Raw genomic sequence first — 24639 nt, 5'->3', positions numbered from 1 at the left:
GCTGCGAAGATTTATATATACACTTTTATACCATTGTCTATGCAATTCAAAATCATGATCAACACAGTGCTTTTTTCTGCCCTACCAATACATGCATCACTTTGCCTCATGCATTTTCTATTTTGCAATTTTTGTTTTGAGACAGCCTGATTATGCAGTTCACACTGACTTTGAATAAACTGGCCTTGAATTTATGATCATCCCACTTCAGGTACTGGAATTACAGACAGGAGATACCAGACCTGGCTGTCTCATAAAAATTTTAAAATTGAGGTTATAGTATACTGCTTAACATATTAAAATCTCTCTGTCAAATTTGCACAGGTTAAAAAAGGTAGGTTTTATAAGGCTTTATGGCCATTCTTGCATGGTATAGCAGGCAGGCACATTAGAAAAAATAAAAGTGGCCTGTATGTATTGAGTCATTAAATAGGCAAATGAACTACTTTTCAAAACAAGTAACCAATAAATACATAAAAACAGTCATCTGAGAAATGCAAGATCATGACTATATTGAGATTTCCATCTCACCCCAGTCAAGCAGCCACATCAAGAAACAACAAAAGTTGACAAGGCCTCTTGAAGAATAGAAGCCTTGTCCACAGGTGATAAGATTACAGATTAATGTAGGCACTAGCAAATTGGTATATAAATTCCTCACTAAATAGAACTAGACCCACCATTTTCTCCAGGCGCCACCCTCCTAAGCATATGTCTAAGGAGCCAAAGTGAGCAGCATACAATAGAGATATACACCTGCCTGTGTATATTGCAGCACTATTCACAACAGCCAAGTTATGTGATCAGTCTAAGTGTCCATCAACAAATGGAAAGAGTAAATGTATATACACAACGCAGTGTTACTCAGCCATAAAGAAAAAGATATTGTAACATTTGCAGAAAAACAAAGCTTGGAAAAATCACGTTAAGTGAAGCAGACACTGTATGTCTTTCTTCAGTTGAAGGAGTAAAATCTAAAAAAAAAACCAAAAACAAAAACAAACAAAAAAAGAACAACAATGAAAGTGGAAGGAGGCTATTTGAAAAGTAGAATGGGACCAACAGGGAGAAGGAGAAGGTAATTATGGTGAATATGCAAAGCACATGCTGCTCATGAAAATGTTACAACTTTATACAAGTAATACGTACTAATTAAAGAAAATCATTTTAAAAGACCTAGTCAGAAGACCATTTCTAAGGAAAAAGTAAGAATCACCTCTGCATATATATGTATACAAACTAGACCCAAAGCTCATAAACATTTACCAGTGAGTGATTAGATAATTTATTGTGTATATATTTACCTAATGGAATGTCAAAATTTGATGTAGTAATAAAATTCCTATAGTGGAAAACTCATGCAAATCAAACAAAAAGGAATTATCACAGTGGAAACATGGGCAGATGGTGAGGACATGGGTGTACCTTAGCTTTCCCCGGATTTTCTATACTTCCTGCATTTCTCCCACTGCCTTTAATACAGTTACCACAGAATAAAATAAGCAGCTTCTCTCACATCACCTTTATCTTACAGTCAACAGCTGTGAGAAGAATCTGTCAGTTTTGCCTTCTCTTTCACCAAAGTATCATTTTTCTAATATTGCACTTATTGAAAACCTTTTACAAAGTGACTCTGTAAAGAATTAATTCTGACAAGCCTTGCCAATCTTAAAAATCACTGAAACTAACTTTTACCTTTTTGAATTGTGAGGAACATGCAGAGGATAATTATTGTTGGATCAATTTTTTAAATGTCATTTATGTTACTATTTTCTGAACTATGTTTTCACTATTTGAGTGACTTCTCAGACACAAAATCTCTGTATATACCAACTGGAAGTGGCATTTCTGCCAAGCTGCCTGGTAGCTGAATAACAGCCATCGATTGTGCTCCAACCGACCTGAACCCCATCCCGGCAGGAGGATGACTGCAGTTTTCACTGACATTCCAACTTCCCAGCAGAGCTTAATGATGAACTTCACAAAAAGTGTCGTTTTAGACTTCTCTTTTGTGGGACACAACACGTGGCATTTTCTTGACAGGTTAAATATAAAACTTGTTAACTGGGAGTTCTTATTTCAATAATTAAAGTAAGTCCAAACCTTGGTCCTATTTTGTGAGGACTTTAGCACTTGTGAATCCAATAAAATGTCCCAGATGGCTTGAGTGCCTGGAGTACAGACACACCAGACCCGCCACTGTGACCCACCTAAACATTTGACAGTCCCGATGGCGTGTGCAGACGCTGCTCGTGGTTTGTTAGTGACCAGGGCAAGCTCCCCAAAGTACTGTCCCCGAAAACACCGAGCAATCTCCACGGCACCATTCTCTTCCACTTCTGACTTACCCTGAGAAGGCAATTGGAATGAATTACATTTAAGTCTAACATCATTAAAAAATCCATTATTTTCCTTGCTAATATGAGGAATTTTAGGACTGATAAAAGTTTACCTTTCTTTTCATAGTAATTTTCACTTCTCCAGATTCTACAATGAAAAAAGAATCTGCCAAATCTCCCTATTAAAAGAAAACAAAAATGTAGAGTGAAAATGAAAATTCCATAGCAACCCTGAAATTGTGCCCTGAAGCCAGCTTATAGATTCTAGTCTGTAAGTAAAGTCATACTGAAGAGACTATTTCATCTTCCACATTCAGAGGTTACAACTGATAATTATGTAACAACACTTTTATTTGTAAAACCATTTGAAATAATGTTTTTACAGTCTCTACCAGAAAATATGGCAAATAACCTGGGCTAGGTTGTTTGTATTAGGAATCTGGCCCTGAATTTTGTGCTGAACTGTACCCACAGAAGGACAGCACAGCTGTGTGTCCCGGCAGCACCTTCCATCCGCAGCTCAGTCAGTACATTCTCTGCTTCCTGGAAAGCAGCAACATGCTCCCTGTGCCCCCTAAAGTAACTCTCATTAGCACAGTGACCAGCCAGGAGCAGACAACCTGGGAACATTCAGAGGCAATGGATGCCCACAGCCAATGGACTTCCAGGCTCTGAAAAGACTGCTAGACTGAAAAGTCTAATGCCACGTCTAACTAAAAGCCCAGTATTTCTAGATTTTGCACAAACTCTTGATTTCTAGTGCTGCCCCCTCAAAATATTATAATAAATTAATGGTATTATGGAAGATTTTTGTGAATCCAGAGAAACACAAATATTTGCAAACCTCTTTGGTACAATTTATACACTTAGCATGAGATGATATCACAACCAACACACTAAGGGCCTGACCTTTACCTTTATCCCTAGGACCTCAAACAAAACCACAGATTATATCACAAAAATAAATATTAGGCCTACATTTTAAAAATATAGGATAGATATATATTTACAGATGCTCAAAACAGTATGCAATGACATCTTTAATAAAATTCAACTATTTATTTGCTAGGGAATGAAGCCAGGGTATGTAATGGTGTCTTTAATTAACTCAAAATATAGCTAATTATTTATTTAATGCTAGGGAATGAACCCAGAGCCCCATACATGCAAACAATACAGTCTATCCTTAAGCTGTACCTCTAGGCCCCTTCTTTCATTTTCGTATCAAGTTTTTATAAGAGCTTCACACTAAAATCTGAAGTTCTATGACTCCTGATAGGTCTACCCGCTGCCGGGCAGATGTGCTGCAAATGTTGGGAAAACTCCAATGAACTCTGAGTCCAGTCTGTGGGCTGCACCAATGTCTGTTCCCTAGTTCTGATTCAGTGCAATAGTGACAGAAGATGGACTCAGGGAAACTGAGTGGAGAGTCTATGCAAACTCCCAGGACTTTTTGTGCAACTTTTTGTAATCTTTTTTTTTTCCAGAATAAAAAAGTTACAAAGAAGCATTTAAGAGCCTGGGGCTGTAGCTCAGTGGTAACATACATGCTTAGCATGTATGATGAGATCCTGGATTCAACCAACAACCAACTCCCAAATCAACTTAAGCATCTGAAAAGCATGCCAGACTTTGCTACTTCCCATTTAACACTCTCTAATTTGATTTTACTTTTCCTGACATTTGACAACATGTCTGTATGTGTGCATGGGGTAGGGATAGGGATAGAAAGATACTTATTTGCCTTCTAAACAATGGTCTTTTCTTCAAACAGCACTTGAATCTTATTTCACATGTAAAGGAAGAGACAATAATTCAAACAGAATAGTACCATAGACTGTTGTGATTAAAAAAAACAACAACCACAGAATATTAGAAATCCAATCCCCTCAAGTCATGTGCATGTTTCAACTGTCTACAAAGCCTACTCTCTAGGCTCTCTGGCTGACTGAGGCACTGTACACAATTGGTTTCCCACTGAAATATCAGAAAAGCATGAGGACTAGAAGATTTTTATTAACATATTCAATGCTTGGATATGGTGCGATGTGAGATCTTCTCAGTGAATGTTATCTGAAAGTGGCCTCAGAGGGTCTCGAGAACAGATCATGCAAAACAATGGATCTGGATTCTTAGTAATTTCATGGGATAGCCACCAGTTTCCCCCTTTTACATATGACATCTTATTCCTACTACACATGTGAATTTCATGTTACAAATTGTAAAACTACTCAGAAAGTCAGGTAACAGTTTAATGCATATTCATTAGGAGTAAATTATATAAACAAAAACATTCAAATTACTTACTGGCTGTAAAAGGATTTTTAGTAAGTTGTTTGGTAGAAGTAATATTCATCTAATCCAATATTGCACACTAATTATAAAAACAAAGTTTAACAAGATTTCTAAGACATTCCTGAATGTACCCCTAAACTGACTGACATGGTATCATACCTGAGCAATGATCTGTTCTCCATCATTGTAAACTTTGGTGCCGATCACATCTACCACCTTCAGGCGTTCAGAAACCTACAAAGAAAATACAATATTAGAAAGAAACAGACTGTAATGGCTGTTCTGGGTTGTCAACTAAACTACATCTGGAATTAACTAAAACTGAAATGGCTGAGTACACCTGTGAGGGATTTTTTTTTTCCTTAATTAAATCAGTTGAAGTGGGAAGACCCTCTTTTAATCCTTTGCAGTGGGAAGACCCACCTTTAATCTGACTGCTGCTGCGGCCTATAGAAAGGACAGGGAAGAAGGCATCTCCTTCCCTGGTACTAGAACCCGCTTCTTCAGGACTCTGTCATAGACAAAGACCAACTGAGACACCCAGCCTCATGGATTGAACAACTACTGGAGTCTTAAATTTTTCACTAGTAGGCAGCTATTATTGATCTAGCGGTACCAGAGCCTGTAAGCCATTCTAATAAATTGCCATATACAAATATATGTACTATATATTACATATTCACCATGGGCACATAGGTAATATGTTACATATCAGCATATATAATATATGTATTATATAAATTCTCTCTTCCTCTAGAGAACCGTGGGTAATACACAGACCAATTAGGTAACCTTACCTATTTTACATGTTTAAAGGGGTAGCCTATACTGCTAAATAAACTAAACAGTGTTTGCTTGTTTGATTATTACATTAACTGTTAGAATTCTGAAATAGAAAAATTTGTATCTCTAGTTTTTTGTAAAATACCAGAAGACTCAGAAACTCCCAGCCCAAATCTCCATACGGCAGCAATAAAGTTATGGAGGAACGGCAGCTGTTCCCTAGAGGGAGCACATGTTTCCCAATTTGCTTTTTGTCATGTCCCATGCCTCCATCTGACTAGACTGCCTCCCTGGTGTGTTCCACTTGAGGACAGGAGCTGCTGAGAAGACCAACTGCCTGTGCATTCCACTACGGCCAAGGGTCTCCCAGGTATCAACCCAAAGTACGCACACCTATTTCTCTATAACCACTTTCAAGAGTGTTCAGAAATGAGGCTTTATAAAATGTCTAGAAAAAACAATTAACAATGAATTTATGGCAAAGCTGAATTCTTAAGGTAACAATTCTTTCATAAGTGTCTGCCCTTAAAAATAAGAAACAACTGGTCTCATTGAGAAGACATTGGGCTAAGAAATGAAGGAGATTCATGGAAGAGCCATGGAGCTGTGCAGGAGGTTGTTCTAGGCAGACACAAGTACACAGGTCTGAGGTGAGGGCTGGCTTGTTTGTGCAACAGCAAGAGGCTAGTGTCGCTGGCAGGGTAAATGTGGAGCAGTTAGAATGTTGTCAGAAGGACACAGACTAGGGGCAGGACACTGGGCAGGTCCTCAGTGGCCTCCAAAGTTATCCTGTCCTGGAGGGTTGATCACGAAAGACTGGGATGGTCTAGACTCACAGGACCCTGTAGGTGGGTGATAAAAGCCATGCAGGGGTAGTGATGATACAGACAGAAGGTGATACTGGTGAAGGTAATGGAAAATGACTGAGTGTTACAGATATTCTGAAGACAGGATAGAGAAGATTGTCAACACTTTGACCGCTGGTGGGGAGAGCTGAGTGGGTGCTAACTCCCAAGTTTCTGCCCTGAGACAACAGAATGGCAAAGACAATGCCTTCTAAGATGAAGAGAAGTCTAGTGATTTTAATAAGAATGACACCCATAGGTTCCCAGTTGGTGGCACTGCTTGGATAGGATTAGGAAGTTTAACCTTGCTGGAGTGTCATTGGGGGAAGGCTTTGAGCTTTCAAAAGACTAGGCTATTTATTCTCTGTGTGCCTTCTGTCTCATATCTGTGGATCCAAATGTAAGCTCTCAGCTGTTCCTGCTGCCATGTCTTTGCTCCATTATCATGGACTCGAGAATGGCAGGCCCAATTTATTAAATGCTTTCTTTTATAAATTGCCTGGTCAGGGTATCTTATCACAGTGATACAAAAGTAGGACAGAAAGCCAAGAGGAGTATTTGAGGCATCTGGTCCAGGTTAGGACGTGCACAGGTATCTGACAGAAGATGTTAAATAAGTAGTGGATAGTGATGACAATTTTAGGAGGTACTGGCATGTAGATAGTACTTACGGACCTGATATTTGAAATAGGTTTGATTCATATTTCAAATGTTCACATACCAAGTAAGTGTGTATAGGTGGAGAAGAAACTAAGGCTGAGGAAGGCCAACTTTAAAAGTAGAGAAATGGGAACAAGCAGTAAAGATGACTTGGGGGCTGGGGTGCGGCAGTGAGGACCTTCTGTGTTGAGATAACCTCTCCCCCCCCAGTAAAGGGATAACCAGTAGTTCTTCATGACATTTGATTGATTAAGTCTGCTATCAGATAAATGGCACCTATAAATTTGCTATAGATCTTAGATAAGAGCCTTATTTTCAAATAACCAGAATAAAATGTACTTACAGTAGTAAAAAAAATAACAATAAGACCTAATATCACTATCTGTTCTTTTCATAGGAAAATACGAATAGACTTTAAAATTATTATTATCATTATTATTACTGCAGAGGTACTATAGCACACAGTATGTGTAGAGATCAGGGGACCCCTTTCCATCGTTATGTATGAACTGGGATTCCCTGCATGGTCAGCCTTTTTATCAGCTGGGCACCTTACCAGACTATTGTAAAGCACAACTCACCTCCAGAGACTTGAGGAATGGCAGTGACTCGATAAAGCTTTCATACATCTTTCTCTTTTTGGCATTGTTTTTTACAATTATTCTCCTGAAGGTTACCCTGTCCTAAAGAGAGAGTAGCAAATACAAAGGTAGTTAAAATCTGAATAAATAGTTTCATTCATTACAAGGAATACACAATAATTGAAGTAAAAGATTATGGCATGATTATACTCTCAATTAATTTCATATTTTTATTTCCTTGGGCACAAAATTTAGCATATAAAATTTTGTCTTTTTCTTAGAAAAAGAAGCATTTGGCCAGGCAGTGGTGGCACACATCTTTAATCTCAGCATTGAGGAGGCAGAGGCAGGAAGATCTCTGAGTTCGAGGCCAGCCTGTATGGTGATATATTGTGTCCCCCAATATATTTTGCACCCTAATAAAGCTTATCTGAGGTTCAGGGGGAAAAGCCAGCCACTCAATTAATCATAGAAGTCAGGCAATGGTAGCACATTTGGAAGGCATTTGAAAGGCAGATCTCTGTGAGTTCAAGGCCACACTGGGAACAGAGCCAGGCATGGTGGCACACACCTTTAATCTCAGCACTAACCACAGAGGTCTGGAGGTCTGTACAGACCTACAGGAAGTGATGTAGCTGGGCAGAGAGAGGAAGTGAGATGGCAGAACAGAAAGGCATATAGGCGTGGGTACACAGGAAGTAGCTCTTTCTGGAGGCTGAGGGTTTGGTGAGGTGAGGTTGGCTGTGGCTTGTCCTATTCCTCTGAGCTCTTAGTTTTCACCCCAATATCTGGCTCTGGGATTTTTATTTAGCATTTAGCAATTCATCTTACAAGCCTGGTCTACAGAGCAAGTTCCAGGACAGCCAGAGCTACACAAGAGAAACCTTGTCTCAAAAAAACAAACAAACAAACAAACAAACAAAAACAAAAAGAAAGAAAGAAAGAAAGAAAAAAAAAAGAAAAAGAAAGGAAAGAGGGAGGGAGAAGGACAGGGAGAGAGAAAAAGAGAGAGGGAGGACAGCATTTATTTAGATCAGTGGTTCTTACCCTGTGGGTAGTGCCCCTTTGGGGGTTGAATGACCTTTCACATGGGTTTCACATAGATCAGATATCTTGCATATCAGATTTTACATTATGATTCATAATAGTAGAAAGATTGGTTATTAAGTGGCAACAAAAATGGCTTTATCATTGGGGGTCACTACAACACGAAGAACTGTATAGAGGGTCGCAGCATCAGGAAGGCTGAGAAGCACTGCGGTATCAGAGGGCACAGTGGTAGGAGGGCTGATAAGTGCTGCTTTAGACAACCGTGCTGGGACCAGCACACTGGGCTTCATGCCCACATGGGGGCACTGTCAGACCATCAAATACCAGTACCCTCCCTCACTGCAGATGGCAGGGCTGCAAAATCAATTAGACAGACCTGACCAGACCTGGGTTTATAAAAAATAAAGGAGGACAGACAGTCTTGGAGTACATTCTTTGTAGTATTGTTTCCTTAAGTATTTACTTCAGTCAGACACAGACTCAGTTAAATGTGATGTTCGTGAAGTATATATACACTGAAGTAAAAACTACAGGAACCACTAGTGGAGAAGTCATCCATAAAGAATTGATAACGTAAGCATTCTTAGAAATACATATTTATGTCGGGTGGTGGTGGCACACACCTTTAATTCCAGCACTCAGGAGGCAGAACTTAATTTAGGAATGACAGAAATGTTTATACATAGCAGCTCAAAAGCTATTTTTCCTCAAAAAAATTTATGTTGCAAAAATTCTCAAAGTGTTTTTATTCTTAAGCTTCATAATCACATAGTTTGGCATTCACCAATGAATAATTACACTTTAGTAAAATTGAAACTGGGTATTATTTAATTAATACCTTACTATGCCAATATATTATGGATATGACTCTAACAATGATGGACTACATGTGTCCCCTCCCTGAAGCCCCAATCCTAAACCTCAGCATGATGGTATGAAGAGATGGGCCTTAGGTGATTCGGCCATGAGTGTGCAGCTGTCATGAGTAGAATTGGGTAAGTCTCATAAAAGACCCTTGAAAGCTGTCTTGCCCCTTCCACCAAACAAGGGCAGAGTAAGAACATGGCCCTCTAGGAACTGGCCCTAGACACCAAAAGCTCATGTGGGTCTCAGCCTTCAAAACTGTGAGGCATGAATGCTTGCGCCACCTATGGTGATTTGTGGTAACAGCCAGACAGAATGAGACACTAGGAAATTAAACATCCTGTTTCCAAGTTAGTTAATTACTATTTTGATGCCAGCTGTACTCTGGATTTGTACTTCCTAATGTTTTTTTTTTTTTTTTAACCTGGGCCAGCAAGATGACTCACCAGGTAAAGGCACCCAGCCTAATGACCTAAGTTCAGTCACTGGGACACAAATGACCTCCACACATGCCCCTAAATACACACAAAATAAAAAGTAAATGTATGCTGGGCAGTGGTGGTGCACGCTTTTAATCCCAGCACTCCGGAGGCAGAGGCAGGTGGATCTCTGTGAGCTTGAATCCAGCCTAGTCAAAAAGCAAGTTCCAGGACAGCCAGGGGTACACAGAGAAACCCTGTCTCAAAAAAAAAAAGAAAGAAAGAAAGAGAGAGAGAGAGGGAGGGAGGGAGGGAGGGAGGGAGGGAGGGAGGGAGGGAAGGAAGGAAGGAAGGAAGGAAGGAAGGAAGGAAGGAAGGAAGGAAGGAAGGAAGAAAAAGAAAGAAAGAAAGAAAGAAAGAAAGAAAGAAAGAAAGAAAGAAAGAAAGAAAGAAAGAAAGAAAGAAAGAAAGAAAGAGAAAGGAAGGAAGGAAGGAAGGAAGAAAGAAAGAAAGAGAAAGAAAGAAAGAAAGAAAGAAAGAAAGAAAGAGAAAAGAAAAATTCTATTTTTAATTTTATGAGTTAATTCACAAAAATACTGAGTTCTTTTGAAGACTGGCTCTACATCAGAATTTGCTGAGGTAATTTCTAAAACCTAAGACCTGAGTAACTCAAAATCTCTACGTCTGGCTACATAATTTGCATCAATAAAAGTGTCCCATGTAACTGTCATATATAGAGGGGTTTGGGAATCAGGTATATTTTTTATGGACAGACTTTTTTTGTTTTCATTAAAACAGAAAAGGCCTGAAATAGTTTAGCCATTTAGAAATAAATCATGAATTCTATCTCTCAGGAAGAACTGTCTATGAATGGCCTACTGTTCCACACCCATTGTGACCTGACAAGTTCAGGAAGCCCAATTCCAAATGCTAACGTCCAGGCCTACAGCAGCAGAGTGCTGTGCTGAGGACCCCTCTGCAATATGCTCCTCTTTACATCGGCACTGACAACCACAGGGCTGCGGGCTGTGCATCTTAAAAGTTTCCTTTCCCCCTAACTGTCCCCAGAAGGGACTGCTTATGCAAATTGCTCCTAAAAAGCAAGTTTGAATACAATGAAAGTATGTGATTATACTTTTTAAGGATATTGCATTTATACATGAATCAGAAACTACCCCTTTTTATGAATGTTAGTAACATGCATAAGCTACCAAAAAAAAAAATCTCAGAAAATGTTCCTTAAATGCTTAAGAACTGTGCACATGAAAACTCTGAGCCTTCGTATGTTAGTTACTATTACCACTGGGGCTGAAACTTGTAGCTAGAGTTTTCCTGCCTGGCCCACACTCAGGACAAATGTCTGTCACCCGCCAGTCCCACAGCCGCTCAGACCCAACCAAGTAAACATAGTGACTTATATTGCTTACAAACTGTATGGCCGTGGCAGGCTTCTTGCTAACTGTTCTTGTATCTTAAATTAATCCATTTCTATAAATCTATACCTTGCCACGTGGCTCGTGGCTTACTGGCATCTTCACATGCTGCTTGTCATGGCGGTGGCTGGCAGTGTCTCCTCCCACCTTCCTGTTCTCTCAATTCTCCTCTCTGTTAGTCCCGCCTATACTTCCTGCCTGGCCACTGGCCAATCAGTGTTTTATTTATTGACCAGTCAGAGCAACAGATTTGACATACAGACCATGCCACAGCAGAAACCATCAGTGCTCAGGGCAAATTTGAAAATGTGTGATCTTGAACCAGGATGTGTGAGGCGGCCTCCTTACTATCTGACACTCTGACCCTGACTGGCACCTCTAGTGAGATGGCTCCAGTTTTAGCTACACCCTCTGTAATAGGTAGGTCATGGAGGACACAAGATTAACTGTGAGAACTGGCAAATGCTTCCTGCCCAGGTCTGCCCTAGTGTGGCTGCTCTCTGTTGGCTTTGGACACTCAGATCTGAGTGCCCTTAACACACTCCAGTGATCACTTCTTTCCACATGAAAGCATCTCCATTTCTACCCCATAACTCATGAAACTGTTTAATAGGTATACAGGAACTGCTTGGCTCCAATAAAAAGGAATTCTAAGTAACCAGCATCTTTGAGTGAGATGTTTTTATGAGCTAAACCAAATTCTGAGTGAAATGCAGAAATAATGTGTACATTCTGTAACTCTTCCCCCTTTGAAACTGGACAGTTAAAACCCTTCTTCTGGTCAGGCTTTGGCATACAACTTTAACCCCAGCACTGGGGAGACAAGGGCAGGTGGATCTGAGTTCCAGGACAGCAGATGTCCCCAAAATGAACAAATAAACAAACAAACAACAACCTCTTCTACAAAGGCCTGGGGAAATAACCTAACAACTGTGGGTCAAGAACATGGGATGTGCTGCTTTTGTGTTTCAAACACTCCCATCAATCAGTGCTGCAGGAAGTGAAGTGCGACCCCAGGCAGTGTGGATACCTCCTGGGAGCTCTGGAATACAGCCAGCTCTGGCTCACCTTAGACCCACAGAAGTGTAATCTGCGCAACCTACAGGGTGGTAAGTGGATTCCCAGGGTAGTCTGCATACTTGCCAAACAAAGTCTGAGAACCTGACCTTAAACCCAGTCTTCCAGAAGCAGCTGTTATGTTCTGCACTATGTTACCATGTGAAAAGAGGCCCCAAGCCTCCTCTAGCCTCTCAGCCAAATGTGTCTATGAACCAATGCTTAACAGAATTTCTACCATTAAGACATTTATTTAAAGATAGAGACTGAGGATCTCTTGTCTTGAGACCAGAAGTGTTTTAGATTTTAGACATCAGCACTCCCACACTCAACTACACCCAGATATTGAAAACTCCTAACAAAATAGCTTGGGAGCATGTCTCAAGTCTAAACACAAAATCCATAGTTCATGTGTATCTCATATGCATGACCTGAAGGTAATTTATAAGTATTCACAATGTGCTTGCATTTTGACTGATCTGTACATGTGTGGAATTTTACAGTTGTGTGTTGGTACTCAAAAAGTTCTGAATTGGTGACATTTCAAAGTTTCTAGATTAGGAATACACCACCAAATCAACATCCAGGTCCCACCCAAAGAGAATGATTAGATTTATGTAGAATTGAAGCAAGATTTTTTTTTTTTTTTAGTATCTTAAATGAAAAGCACAGGTACCAAATATTTTTACTCTACATAGCTGCTCTTGAGTGCAAACACATTACCAAGCAGCTGACACCATCAGGAGAACCGTTTTTAGTGCTTTCCAAACTGTGGCAACATCAGAATTGCATGGAAGCTTCCAGGAGCACAGGAGTGCTGGACCCTTCTCCAGAGCTTTTGGTGCAGGGGTCAGAATCAACAGAGGGGCCTAGTGTGTGTGCTTCGAACAAGGCCCCAGTTGTGACTTTCAGCTGATCACTCGGAAAAGCACTAATTTATCTGACTATACCATTTTACCTCAGAGAGCTAGCTGAGAGAACTACAGAAGGGTGTGTGTGTGTGTGTGTGTGTGTGTGTGTGTGTGTGTGTGTGTGTGTGTGTGTGTGTGTGTGTGAGTGCCTGCGAATTCATACTTGTTAGTGAGGCTTTGCGCATATGTGTGTCCAAATGCTTATGCACACCTACATACAGAGGCCAGAGACTGATTCCAGATGTCTTTTCTGGGTTGCTCTCCACCTTTGAGACAAGGTGTCTTACTGAACCTGAAGTTCACTGACCTGGCTAGACTGGCTAGCCAATGAGCTTCGGGGATGCTGGTCCCCGTGCCCCTCCCTTACTCTGGAGTGACAGGCACAAGCTGCTGTGCTCTCAGACTGAGTCATCTCACCAGCTGTTGTGGTTCAAAGTTTAAGTATGGATACAAGAGGAGCATTTTGGATCTGATGTCATTCTAAGGTCCAGTATATTCAAGCTCCTGACTTGGGAAGAGACAGGACATAAATCTTTGATTCAGCACAGTCTTTGTGTCCAACAGTGCAACATCTAATAAATGCCAATGACTCATGATTCCCAAATAAATTTACTGATTAAAATTAAAATATAGTTTCAGGGTATCTGCCTATCTACTGTCATAATAATTTTCAAAAAAATAACATTTTGATCAAGCAAATATTTTACTCACCAAACCCCACAGAGCACCAGGAGAGGTAGCAGTGATTGTAGCTGCTCTGGGTGTATTGTACATTAAGGCCAGTTCTCCAAAACTCCCACGATTATCATAGTTACCAACACATCTTCCAACACCGTCACATTTTACATAAATATCAAATGTTCCTCTGTTGGACATATACAAATCATATTAAATTAGAGACAAAGAGATTCAGGTAGCATTTAATTACAGGAGGCGTTACTGCAGAGAAGAGCCCGTATGTACACTCTGATCTCCTTCCTCCTATACCCTCTGATAACAGCGACCTATGAAAAAGACCACCAACTAGGCTAGGGTAGGAACAATGCATGGGGAAAGAACTAAACAATAAAAAGTTAAAATCAGTGATAGAATATGTGCAGTAAGTCATCTGTGGGACATATGTCAAACACTACTGTACTTATCTCAGACAGGAAGAACTGTGAGGCACTCCAGGGCACTGACCATGTAACAATACTTTGTTTCTAAAAGAAATGTATATTGCTTTTGAGATCAAAAGAAAATGACTACTTTTTAAAAGCATATAGCTCTATTAATTTGCTGACAAGTCTTTTATAAACTATAGCAGGAATTGGTACCCCAGCTAGCTCCCAATTTTGGCCCCCCAAAAAAGTCTTATTAGAAAACAAACAAACTTGTTCTTTACTTATTATACACAGCTGGTTTGTATTATAAGCAGAATTGAATTCTTAGACCACACTGGCCCACAAAGCCTTAACCTGCCCTCCTTGACCTGTACACTTTAGGTCAACCCCAAACTGCTGCCTTTCCGGTAGTGTTCTCGCCGGCTTCCCGGGGTGCAGTCCCTGTGCTCAGGGGCAGGCCTAACTCATACAAGCCAGCCCTTCCTTCTGCACAGGACCACCCTCCCCCACTCTGTGCTTCAACAGAAAGCATGGTTTCCAGGCTGCCTGGCACACCTGTGAGGCAGACAGGGGAAGTTCTTTAGCTATATCCTGTTGGTTAAATCCTAGAAAACAGATGTGGCAGTGGCAAAACGGGACAGCTTTTAAGGACTAGAAAAGGATTATTAAAGAGTAAAGAAACAGAAGATGTTAATAAGGAAGAAAACTGTTGCCTTTTAAACATAGTTCGTGGATAGAATGACACATGTGAAAATACATCCTAGAATTTGTTCCATGGATAATAATTTTTAAACTGTTAATTTAAAATTTGCAGTTTATTCCCTTGTATTGTGTCACTGACATTCTTTTCTAGATTTGCCATTCTGAATCGGATAAAATTAGTAACAAAATGCCCTGGTGAGAGTAAAACATGCTACCAGCCCAGCTGGGGGCCATGGTGGGAAGTCTGTTAGACAGGCAGACTGCTGTTCATACTGATTCCCTCCCTGACGCTGTGAGGCTTCAGGCAGTGCAGGCCAGAGCAATGAGCATGAACAGAAGTGGGTGACAGAGGACCTGGCTGTGGGTCAGATGCACTGACTATCTGGGTGACCTCAATCAAGCCCCGTCACGTCTGTGAACCAGAGTGCTTCATCTGTCAATGGATAATTAGGATGTAACTGAAAGAGAATGTACTATGCTCAAACGTAAAGCAGGTTTTGTAGTCAAAAATACCCACTGAAAGAAAGGTCAATGCTGGACCGAACATGGTCTTCTCACCTACAATTCAATGAAAACACTTGAGTGTATTTATAGGCTGTTTTGTTGGTGAAGGCTGTAACATCGTAACCATGACTCCGCCTCACACAAGGGAACACATCATGCTTTGGCTTTACCCCTGCCCTGGCAGAGCTGCAGCAGTAGGTCACTCAGGCACCAGGATGGGGTTAGGGAAGTCAGCAAACCTGCTGCTGACTGAAAGTCACGCATAGCTCATGTATGAAAGAAAGCAGAGCCAAGGTTAAGAAAGGGGCCCAAGGAGACAGAGGAGGTCTAATTATCAGCTGACCACAATCCTATCAAATGGAGCAAAACTGTATCAGTAGATCAGGTGGGGAGATGATCTGTGTTCCACACAAAACTGGACAGCTTAGGGACACGGACTGCCCGTGAACCCTGCCTCACTCTACAAAGGTGAAGAAATACCCTGCCCAGCATGCGCGGAAAGTATGGTTTGAGGCTCATCTATTCATCACACAGGCCATATTGTTCTCTGATAAAGTAAAACACAGTTTAAGATTTCTGAATTGTCAATTCAAATTGACAATTTGATTGTCAATGCAAATAACTGCATATACTTTCTGTTTAGTAAAATATTTTCTATGAGTTCAAGGCCAGCCCAGTCTGCATAGTAAGGTGCTTTCTATGGGCCAGCAGCCTCCTTGTACAGTCCCTGTGCTCAGGGGCAGGCCTAACTCATACAAGCCAGCCCTTCCTTCTGCACAGGACCACCCTCTCCAATTCTGTGCTTCAACAAAAAGCATGGTTTCCAGGCTGCCTGGCACACCTGTGAGGCAGACAGGGGAAGTTCTTTAGCTATATCCTGTTGGATATATACTAGGCTAGCACTTTCCTCAAAACAATCCCCTCCCCACAAAAAACCCAAACCCTGAAACATTTGAAAAGACAAAGAAAATGCTACACAATTTCTGTAAGGAGACATGAGCTGCTCCCTCTACTGACTAAAGAATGCTAAAACAGCAGAAAAAAGGCTTCCTCCTCATCTCACACCTTCTGGGGCACCTGGGTTCTTTTATGGTTAACAGTAAGAACTTTTAAAAAGTGGAGCAATACTGAGGGAACTACACACCACTTCTATTCTTCCACTCCTTATCTTTTGTTGTTGTGTTTGTTTTTGTTTTTGAGACAGGGTTTCTCTGTGTAACAGCTCTGGCTGTCCTGGAACTCGCTCTGTAGACCAGGATGGCCTCGAGCTCACAGAGATCCACCTGCCTCTGCTTCCTGAGGGCTGGGATTGAGGGCGTGTGCCACCACAGCCAGGTATCCACGCACTATTCTCACTGTAATAGGCATCTATCACATGGCAATATTATTACTTTCTACCCACCAAATAGAAGTTAGCAAATCAAGGCACATTAATGACTAAGACTTACAGATGCACTTCTTCTATAAACCATGGCTCCTTGCATGACTTAGCATGGCTATATTTATTGTATATATTCACGAGACATTTACAGTGCCCATTATCTAGTATTAAGAGTGAAGGGAAACTGCAAACAGATTAATCTATCAGTTGTCACAGTGACTGCTGAGATCTTACAGGATAGGTTTTTAAAGCTTTAGTAGTAAAGCTGGATAAAACTTACCTATCAATGACGTAGAAGTTGTCACCATCATCGCCTTGATCAATTACATGCTCCCCTTCTTTGACCAATTTTTCAAACATGGCATCTAACACTTGAGACATCTGCTCCTATTTTTTAAAGAGATAAGATATCTTTATGTGCATCTAGAACATAGTTTCTGAAGGAATCATATAATCTTAGTTTTTGTGAAAGATTTCAAAGAAATCAGAATATGATTATCATTGGGTTTTATCAGAAAAGTCAGTACCCCTCACCACATACAAACGAGATGATTATTTATTCTCATATTCAACATCTGAATGAGAGGAATGGTATCAGCATACGTTAGAACATTTGTAACTATAACCACTTCACATGGAAAAAGAACTACCAAACCGAAAAACCGAAAATAACCAGAGTGGTAAAGAACTGTTTCAAATTTCCTGAAGCTATCTGTTCTTAAAACTTCCCAGTACTAATTGATAAAATTAGTGTGGAGGTCCCCTAAACACCTGGTGAAATTACATCCTAACTTCAGTTTTACAGTTTATGTCAGTACCCAAAACAAGACAGAACAGAATGCAGTTGGGGCGGGGCAGTCAAACAGCAGAAACAGAAGACTGCAGCGAATATTCTGTCACTGTCTGTCTGTCTGTCGGTGCATTTCTCCTCAACAACCAACCATCTACATCTCCTAGGAAAGATCTTCACAAATCATTAAAACTGCATTTAATGGTGTTAGAGGGGCCAATGAGCACAGCACAGAAAACATTCAGACTAAAATTATGTGGCCCATCAGGGTGGAGCTAAGACACAGAGACAAAGACGAATGTGGATCGGGTGCTTCCTGTAAAGCCCTTTACCCTGGACACAAGCTTAGTGGCCAAGACGTGACTTAATTTCCTAGACAAGAGACCAGAGAGAGCTTGAACAGACACACCAAATGCCAGGGTCCAGAATGCAAGCCCTTCACTTGCTAGGAAGAGGCCCCCAAGGCATGGCAGCTGAGCTCACCGGCTGCCCTACTTCCTCAGGGCTCTTAGCCAGCTGCTGGCTGACAGTCCCCACAGCCGAGGAGAGCTTTTAGACAGTACAGCCTGTGCACCCACAGAAGGCTCAGGATGATATTATACTCACAGGCATAAAAGAAGGATCCTGACAAAAAACTTAAAACATGACTGCTAATTTTTCCCCTTTAAAATCAACCTCCTGAGCAGTTTTAGGTTTATGGGTGCACTGAGACAGTCTCACAGAGCTTAACACTTCCTCAGCTTCCCCCACTAGTAACACCCCCAGCACAGTGGTAGGTTTGTTACAACTGATAAGGCTCAGAGACTCACTGACCCAAAGTGTGCATTTACATTAAGGTTTGTTCTTGGTATAGGTATAGCATATGGCAAATGCCACCTGACTGAATATTTTAATAAAATAAGAAAGAGTAAAATTTAAACCACAAAGTCAACAAAGAAAGGAAAGAGTCCAGAGAAAACAGAAAATGAAGAACAAAAACAGAAATGGAACAAACTTTCCAGAATGGAAAGTTTTTCAGGCAGGACGAGAGCATTAAGGAGCCCAGTTAAACCAATGAACAAAACCCCAAACCTGGGTCTAGGGTTCCAAAGTGCTTCTGGGGAGGAGTGTGTCTTAAAATAATTCTGAAAAAGGATGCCCAGCTTCTCTCAAAATGAAGAAAAATGCAAATTAAGACAGAAATAAGATCACTTCTCTCACACATTCATTTGTCAGATCTGAAAAAATTCAGACTCTGTATTGGAGTCACCATGAAGAAGAGACACTTCCGCTGTCTTCTATGTAAAGAGAACCAACGACACAGAAAGTAACCTGGTGCTGCACAGTGGTGGTGCACGTCTTTAAGCCCAGCAGCACTCTAGAGGCAGAAGCAGGAGGATCTGTGAGTTCAAGGCCGGCCTGGTCTACAAAGTGAGGTCCAGGACAGCCAGGGCTACACAGAGAAACCTTGGCAGGGGAGGCAAAGAGGGAGGGAGGGAGGAAGAGGTAGGGAGAGGGGGAGAGGGGGAGAGAGAGAGAGAGAACACAACCTGGCAACATTTAGTAAGATTTCAAATGCACAACCTCCACCCTGACTACTCCCTCTCTAGGAAGTCACTCTTTAGACGTCTTTGAGATGGCATGTAATGCAGCATTTTTTATGGCATCATCCTAACAAAAGACTGGAAACAAGACAGATGCTTCCCTACGGGTGCTGGGTACATATACTATGTTCCCATATACTCGGCAACTTTAAAAGCACATGCGGGGGTTCTCCTACATCCACCTTTCAAGGGAGTCACTGGCAGTGGCGGGACGCTCAGAAAGGGGGCACAAGAAACGTGAAAACCTGCCATTAGAGGACTAGGCTGAGGGAGGGGCGTTCAGAGGAGAGAGAAGTCCCACATAGGAACACATCATCCATCTTCTGTCACACTGGTCAGGTCCAGAGGCCAGCATGGGGACCACAGGGTGTCATGGAGGTTTTAACACAGTGTAAAGACCTGCCTAAGAATGAGAGCTGAGCCGGGCTGTGGTGGCGCACATCTTTAATCCCAGCACTCAGGAGGCAGAGCCAGGAGGATCTCTGTGAGTTCCAGGCCAGCCTGGTCTACAGAGTGAGATCCAGGACAGGCACCAAAAGCTACACAGAGAAACCTGTCTCCAAAAACAAAAAAGAAAAGAAAAGAAAAAAAAGAAAGAAAGGAGAGAAAGAGAGAGAGAAAGAAAGAAAGAGGGAAAGAGAGAAAGAAAGAAGAAAGAGAAAGAAAGAAAGAAAGAAAGAAAGAAAGAAAGAAAGAAAGAAAGAAAGAAAGAAAGAGAAAAAGAAAGAAAGAACAAAGAGAGAAAGAAGAGAGAAAGAGAGAGAGAGAGAAAGAAAGAAAGAAAGAAAGAAAGAAAGAAGGAAGGAAGGAAGGAAGGAAGGAAGGAAGGAAGGAAGGAAGGAAGGAAGAGAATGAGAGCCGTGAGGCAATCACAGAGCTGTTCTGTGAAGACTGAGCTCCGCAGCTGCAGGCTATGTTCAAATGCAGACTTCCTGAGCAGGGAACGCTTTTCAAACTGTGCTGCGCTCAGGGCTTCCTGAGGAAGGACATCACTCTGAAAACAGTTGGTTTACATTTTCATATTAGTTTTTAAAGCTGAGTACAAGCAACTGGGTTTCATCGTGGCTTCCCTATAGTGTCATCACTACTCCAGCTGTTCTCCCCCACGGCCCCTCTGAGCGGCTGGTTCCTTCCCGTCTCCCAGTCTTTCCTTTGCTTTCATGTCACTCACACTCTCTTACCTCTCTTTTACCCCTTCTCCTTTAAGATACATCCACCTCACCCACTGATTCCCCTTTCAACGCTCCCCTTCCATATATGGATTCTAGAAGTATCTGGACTGGCTTTTATTACCCAACATAATGATTTCCAGTTTTATCCTTTTTCCTGAAAATGTCATGATTTAGTTCTTTACAACAGCTAGTAAATGATAAAACTAACAGAAATCAGCATGTTTGAACTAATACACAGATTTTATTATTTTTCAGAGGGCCTGTAGGTTCCTAGAAAACAGTGAGGGATGCACAGATTTCCCATATGCTCCCTGCCCCCACACATGGACAAGCCTCTCCCAGAATAGATTTATATCAGTTGTGTTAAACCTCATCCTCAAACCTCTAGCCACTACACCAGAGAGCTCCGTCTGCTGCTCTGAACCTACGCAGGCACATCACTGCCACTCAGTCAAGTTTACAGGTGCCATGACAACACAGCTGTGGCTTCACCACCCCAACAATGCTCTGACCCAGCTGTCACTCATCCTTCCTGTCCCTCAACTCCTGGTTACCACTGAGTCTGTGTTACTGACCCCATCATTTCCTGTTATGAATGTCTGATGGTTAGAATCAGGTAGGTCTAGACTTCTCACACTGGCTTCTTTTACTTCTAACACATACACTTCCTCCGTGTCTTTCCATGGCTTCACAGCTCATTTCCTTTTTTACTGCATACTATTCGATGCCTGAATGTACCATAGTTTATCCATTCATGTACTGAAGGACATCTTGGTGGCTCCCAACACTAGGCAATTATAAATAAACCTGCTGTGAACAACTGTACCCTGGTTTTTGTGTGAACATTAAGTTTTACCTCTCTGGGTAATTACAGAGGAGCAGAAGGGTTGGCGTGTAGGAAAATAGTGTGGTAGGTACTGCCAAACCACTTCTAAAGTGGCTATACCACTCTGAATCCCCACCAGCAATGAGCCAGAGTTCCTCTTGTCCTCGCCTTCACCAGCATTTGGGGTATCAGGGTTCCTGATTTGGGCCATTTTGATGGGTGTGCAGTATCTCACTGTTCTGATTTTGATTTGCTTTTCTCTGGAGACATAGGACACTGAACATCAACCATTCCTATGTGCTTCCAAAATATTTTCATTAGCCCCAAAGGAAACCCTGTATCTATGAAGCAGTCATTTGCTATTTTCATGGTCTCCTAGCTCCTTAGAAACCATGGATCTGTTCATTCTCTATGTAGATTCCTATTTTCTGAATATTTCAATACAATAGAATGATAAAATATGTTTTCTTGTATCTAGCTTATTTCACTTAGCATAATGCCTTCACGGCTTATGCCCACGGTAGCGTAATAAATAATATACATTTCCCAGCCTGAGTTATATTCCATCTTATGTGACATCCTTACCTGCTGACCTATCTCACAGTCTTGATCTAATTTTCAACCAGGTTTTTACTTACTGCTATGTTTTTACAATTGTTAGTGTACTTTGTGTAGCTGTTTTTTATTTTTAATCAGGTGTACCTTTTGCAAATATTTTCTCTCTGCTTAAGGCTTGCTGACAGCATCTTCCAGTTTTTTCTTTTGAAGCAGTAGCTCACTGTGTAGTCACACAGGTCCTGTACCTCGCACCCCCTGCCGTGGTGTCCTTAGTACTGGGACTACAGGACTAAGCACCACACTTGGTCTTAGAAATATTTGATTCTAAGGAGGTCCAGCTTATCGCTTCTTTCATGTACTGAACTTTGCATCCTCTCTAAACAGCCATCAGATTCTAGATCATCTAGATAGCTGTAGTGTTTATGACTTTTAAACATTTTACACTGAGGTCTCTGACACATTTGGGGTTCATTTTTGTGAGAGGTGTAAAACCTGTCTAGATTCTTTGGGGTGTGCATTCACTTGTCCCAGTGCCACTCGCTGCCTCTTTCCAGTTGATTCACGGGGAGCTTTTCCTGGGCTCTGTTCAGTTCCACTGCCCAACTTCCTGCCAGTATTGGTGTCATATCTTACTGTGTGTTGAAGTCACTGTCAATTCACTGACTGGCTTTCAACACTGTGTAGGCTTCTCTGGGACTTTGCCTCTCCAGATTTGTCTATTTTGGATGTAAATTTTAGAATCCATTTCAGAGGCACTTGCACATGGGCCTGATGACCCCTAGATCTCACATGCTTTTTGTTTTTCCCTTTTTGGTTTTTTTGAAACAGGGTCCCTCTGTGTAACAGCCTTGGCTGTCCTGGATCTCACTTTGTAGACCAGGTTGGCCTTGAACTCACAGAGATCTGCCTGTCTCTGCCTCCTAAGTGGTGGGATTAAAGGTATGTGCCACCATGCTGGGCTCAGGTCCCACATTCTGATAATGGACATTTAGATTGTTTCCACCTCCTACTGTGGAAAGTGCTGCTATGAACATTTGTATACTACTAGTACTTGTCTCAACCAATAGTTGATCTCAATTCTTCTGAATGCCTATGAGAGGAATTACTGAACTGCACAGTACCTCTACACTTTGAGGGGTTCCCAAGTGATAGACCCCAGCAGCTGAACCACTTACCTTCTACTAGCAATTGTGAGTGTTCTAATGTTCTCATGTCCTCAACATTTGTTGTTTTTCTTTTACTTAATTATAACCATCCTAGTAGAGATGAAGTAGTGTTTTATTTGGTCTTGATTTGCATTTTCTTAATGACTAACCATGCTAGGAATCTTTTTATCTGCTTGCTTAATATTTATCTTCTTCAGAGAAAGCTATTTGAGTACTTCACTCATTTGATTGTTGTACTTCTTACATTATTTATATACTTGAACACTATATATCTTTTCTCAAGTATATGATCAACAAATATTTTTCATTTGTCTTTTTACTTTTTTGTGGGGGTAATGCCTTGTGACTTATAAAATGTTATGGTAATACAAAGTTCAATATATCTTTTCTCATTCTTGATTTTGGTAACTAAAAATCCACTGCTAAATCCAAGTTGTGAATACTTAACCTTGTGTGGTGGTTTGAACTATAAGTGTGTGTGGGCAGCTTGAGTGCACACATGTATACACACACACACACACACACACACACACACACACACACACGGAGAGTAAAATACAGAAATGGAATTATCCTATAATAGGGCAACAATGCCCCTACTAAACATATGCTAACAAAAAGCTCAGGTCCAGAAATGGTTTCTTCTTCTGGAGTTGTTGAGGGCCACATAGACCCTCAAACATTATAGGCATTACCCTTCCTCTTGGTTACCCTCCAGAACCTGACATTAAGAATGTATACTGAAGACATGACATAGAACAGGATCAAGATGCTAGGGACCTAGAAACTTCATTCCTCCCAGCTAGTTTTCACAGTGCAGGTGCTAGGCAGGTACTAGATGTAAACAGTAACTATCAATTATACCCTCTGTGAACTCCTCACAGCCCATCTAGCAAGACTACCCAAAGAAGTAACCAACCACTGAAACCCTATCTGATACCATTGCTGGGGCCAAGAACTTTTAGCTGCATGAGTCGTAACCCCTAGGAGAGAACCTCTTCCTGTTGTGCTTCTAAATGGACACAGTATTAAACTTACTCTAAACTTACTCTAATGACTTATCATTATATCCATATATATGATATATCCATAGATCACTGCATCTACTGACTCTCCTCTGAGACGTTTCTATTTGCAGTAGATGGTGACAAGCACAGAGACCTATAATCAGCCAATGTGCAGACAGTAAAAAACTCTCGAATGCTCAGCACTAAAAGGACTATGTCTACTGCACCATCCCCACAAGGCTCAGAGATCATTGCAGGAGGAGCAGGAAGAATATAAAAGCCAGGTAACAACTTCCAGACACAGCAGGGCAGTCCCACAGATGAAATTACAGCAGCTTGATGCACATGCAAAATCTGTGCAAGCGTAGGCCAGATCAAATCCCAGCAAGACAGGGAGGTTGGGCACATGATCCCACCCCTGGATGTGCGGTGATCGGCAGGTGTTAGACGTTGGAAAAGACACGCTGTAGGAGAAAACCACACTCCAAGAGTATTTTGGGCAGCACAAACTAGTCTTGAAAGGTTGGTTTGTTTTGACACAAAGTTGGATGACTTAGGGTAAGGAGGGTAGGTCTGGGAAGAGCTGAAAGGTGATTAAACATGCTGTGCAG

General features: G+C 41.3%; 1 protein-coding gene across 4 annotated transcripts in view; it reads right to left on the bottom strand.

Annotated features, from left to right (window-relative positions):
• The window catches only part of Prkar2b (protein kinase cAMP-dependent type II regulatory subunit beta), a 106397-nt gene that overhangs the window by 2588 nt on the left and 79170 nt on the right, over positions 1-24639 (bottom strand). For all 4 annotated transcript variants that reach the window (XM_006989527.4, XM_042260732.2, XM_042260733.2 and 1 more), the window contains exons 5-10: positions 17207-17313; positions 13948-14101; positions 7504-7605; positions 4794-4868; positions 2453-2518; positions 2211-2349 (exon numbers count right to left, since the gene is read on the bottom strand). In XM_006989527.4, the coding sequence (XP_006989589.1) occupies positions 2211-2349; positions 2453-2518; positions 4794-4868; positions 7504-7605; positions 13948-14101; positions 17207-17313 (643 nt within the window). The remainder of the gene's footprint in view (positions 1-2210; positions 2350-2452; positions 2519-4793; positions 4869-7503; positions 7606-13947; positions 14102-17206; positions 17314-24639) is intronic.

The sequence above is a fragment of the Peromyscus maniculatus genome, chromosome 14 (genome assembly GCF_049852395.1).
Source record: "Peromyscus maniculatus bairdii isolate BWxNUB_F1_BW_parent chromosome 14, HU_Pman_BW_mat_3.1, whole genome shotgun sequence".
In the NCBI taxonomy this organism is placed as follows: domain Eukaryota; kingdom Metazoa; phylum Chordata; class Mammalia; order Rodentia; family Cricetidae; genus Peromyscus; species Peromyscus maniculatus.
Note: the sequence above shows the minus strand (reverse complement) of the source record. Positions and strands in the feature narration are given on the sequence as shown.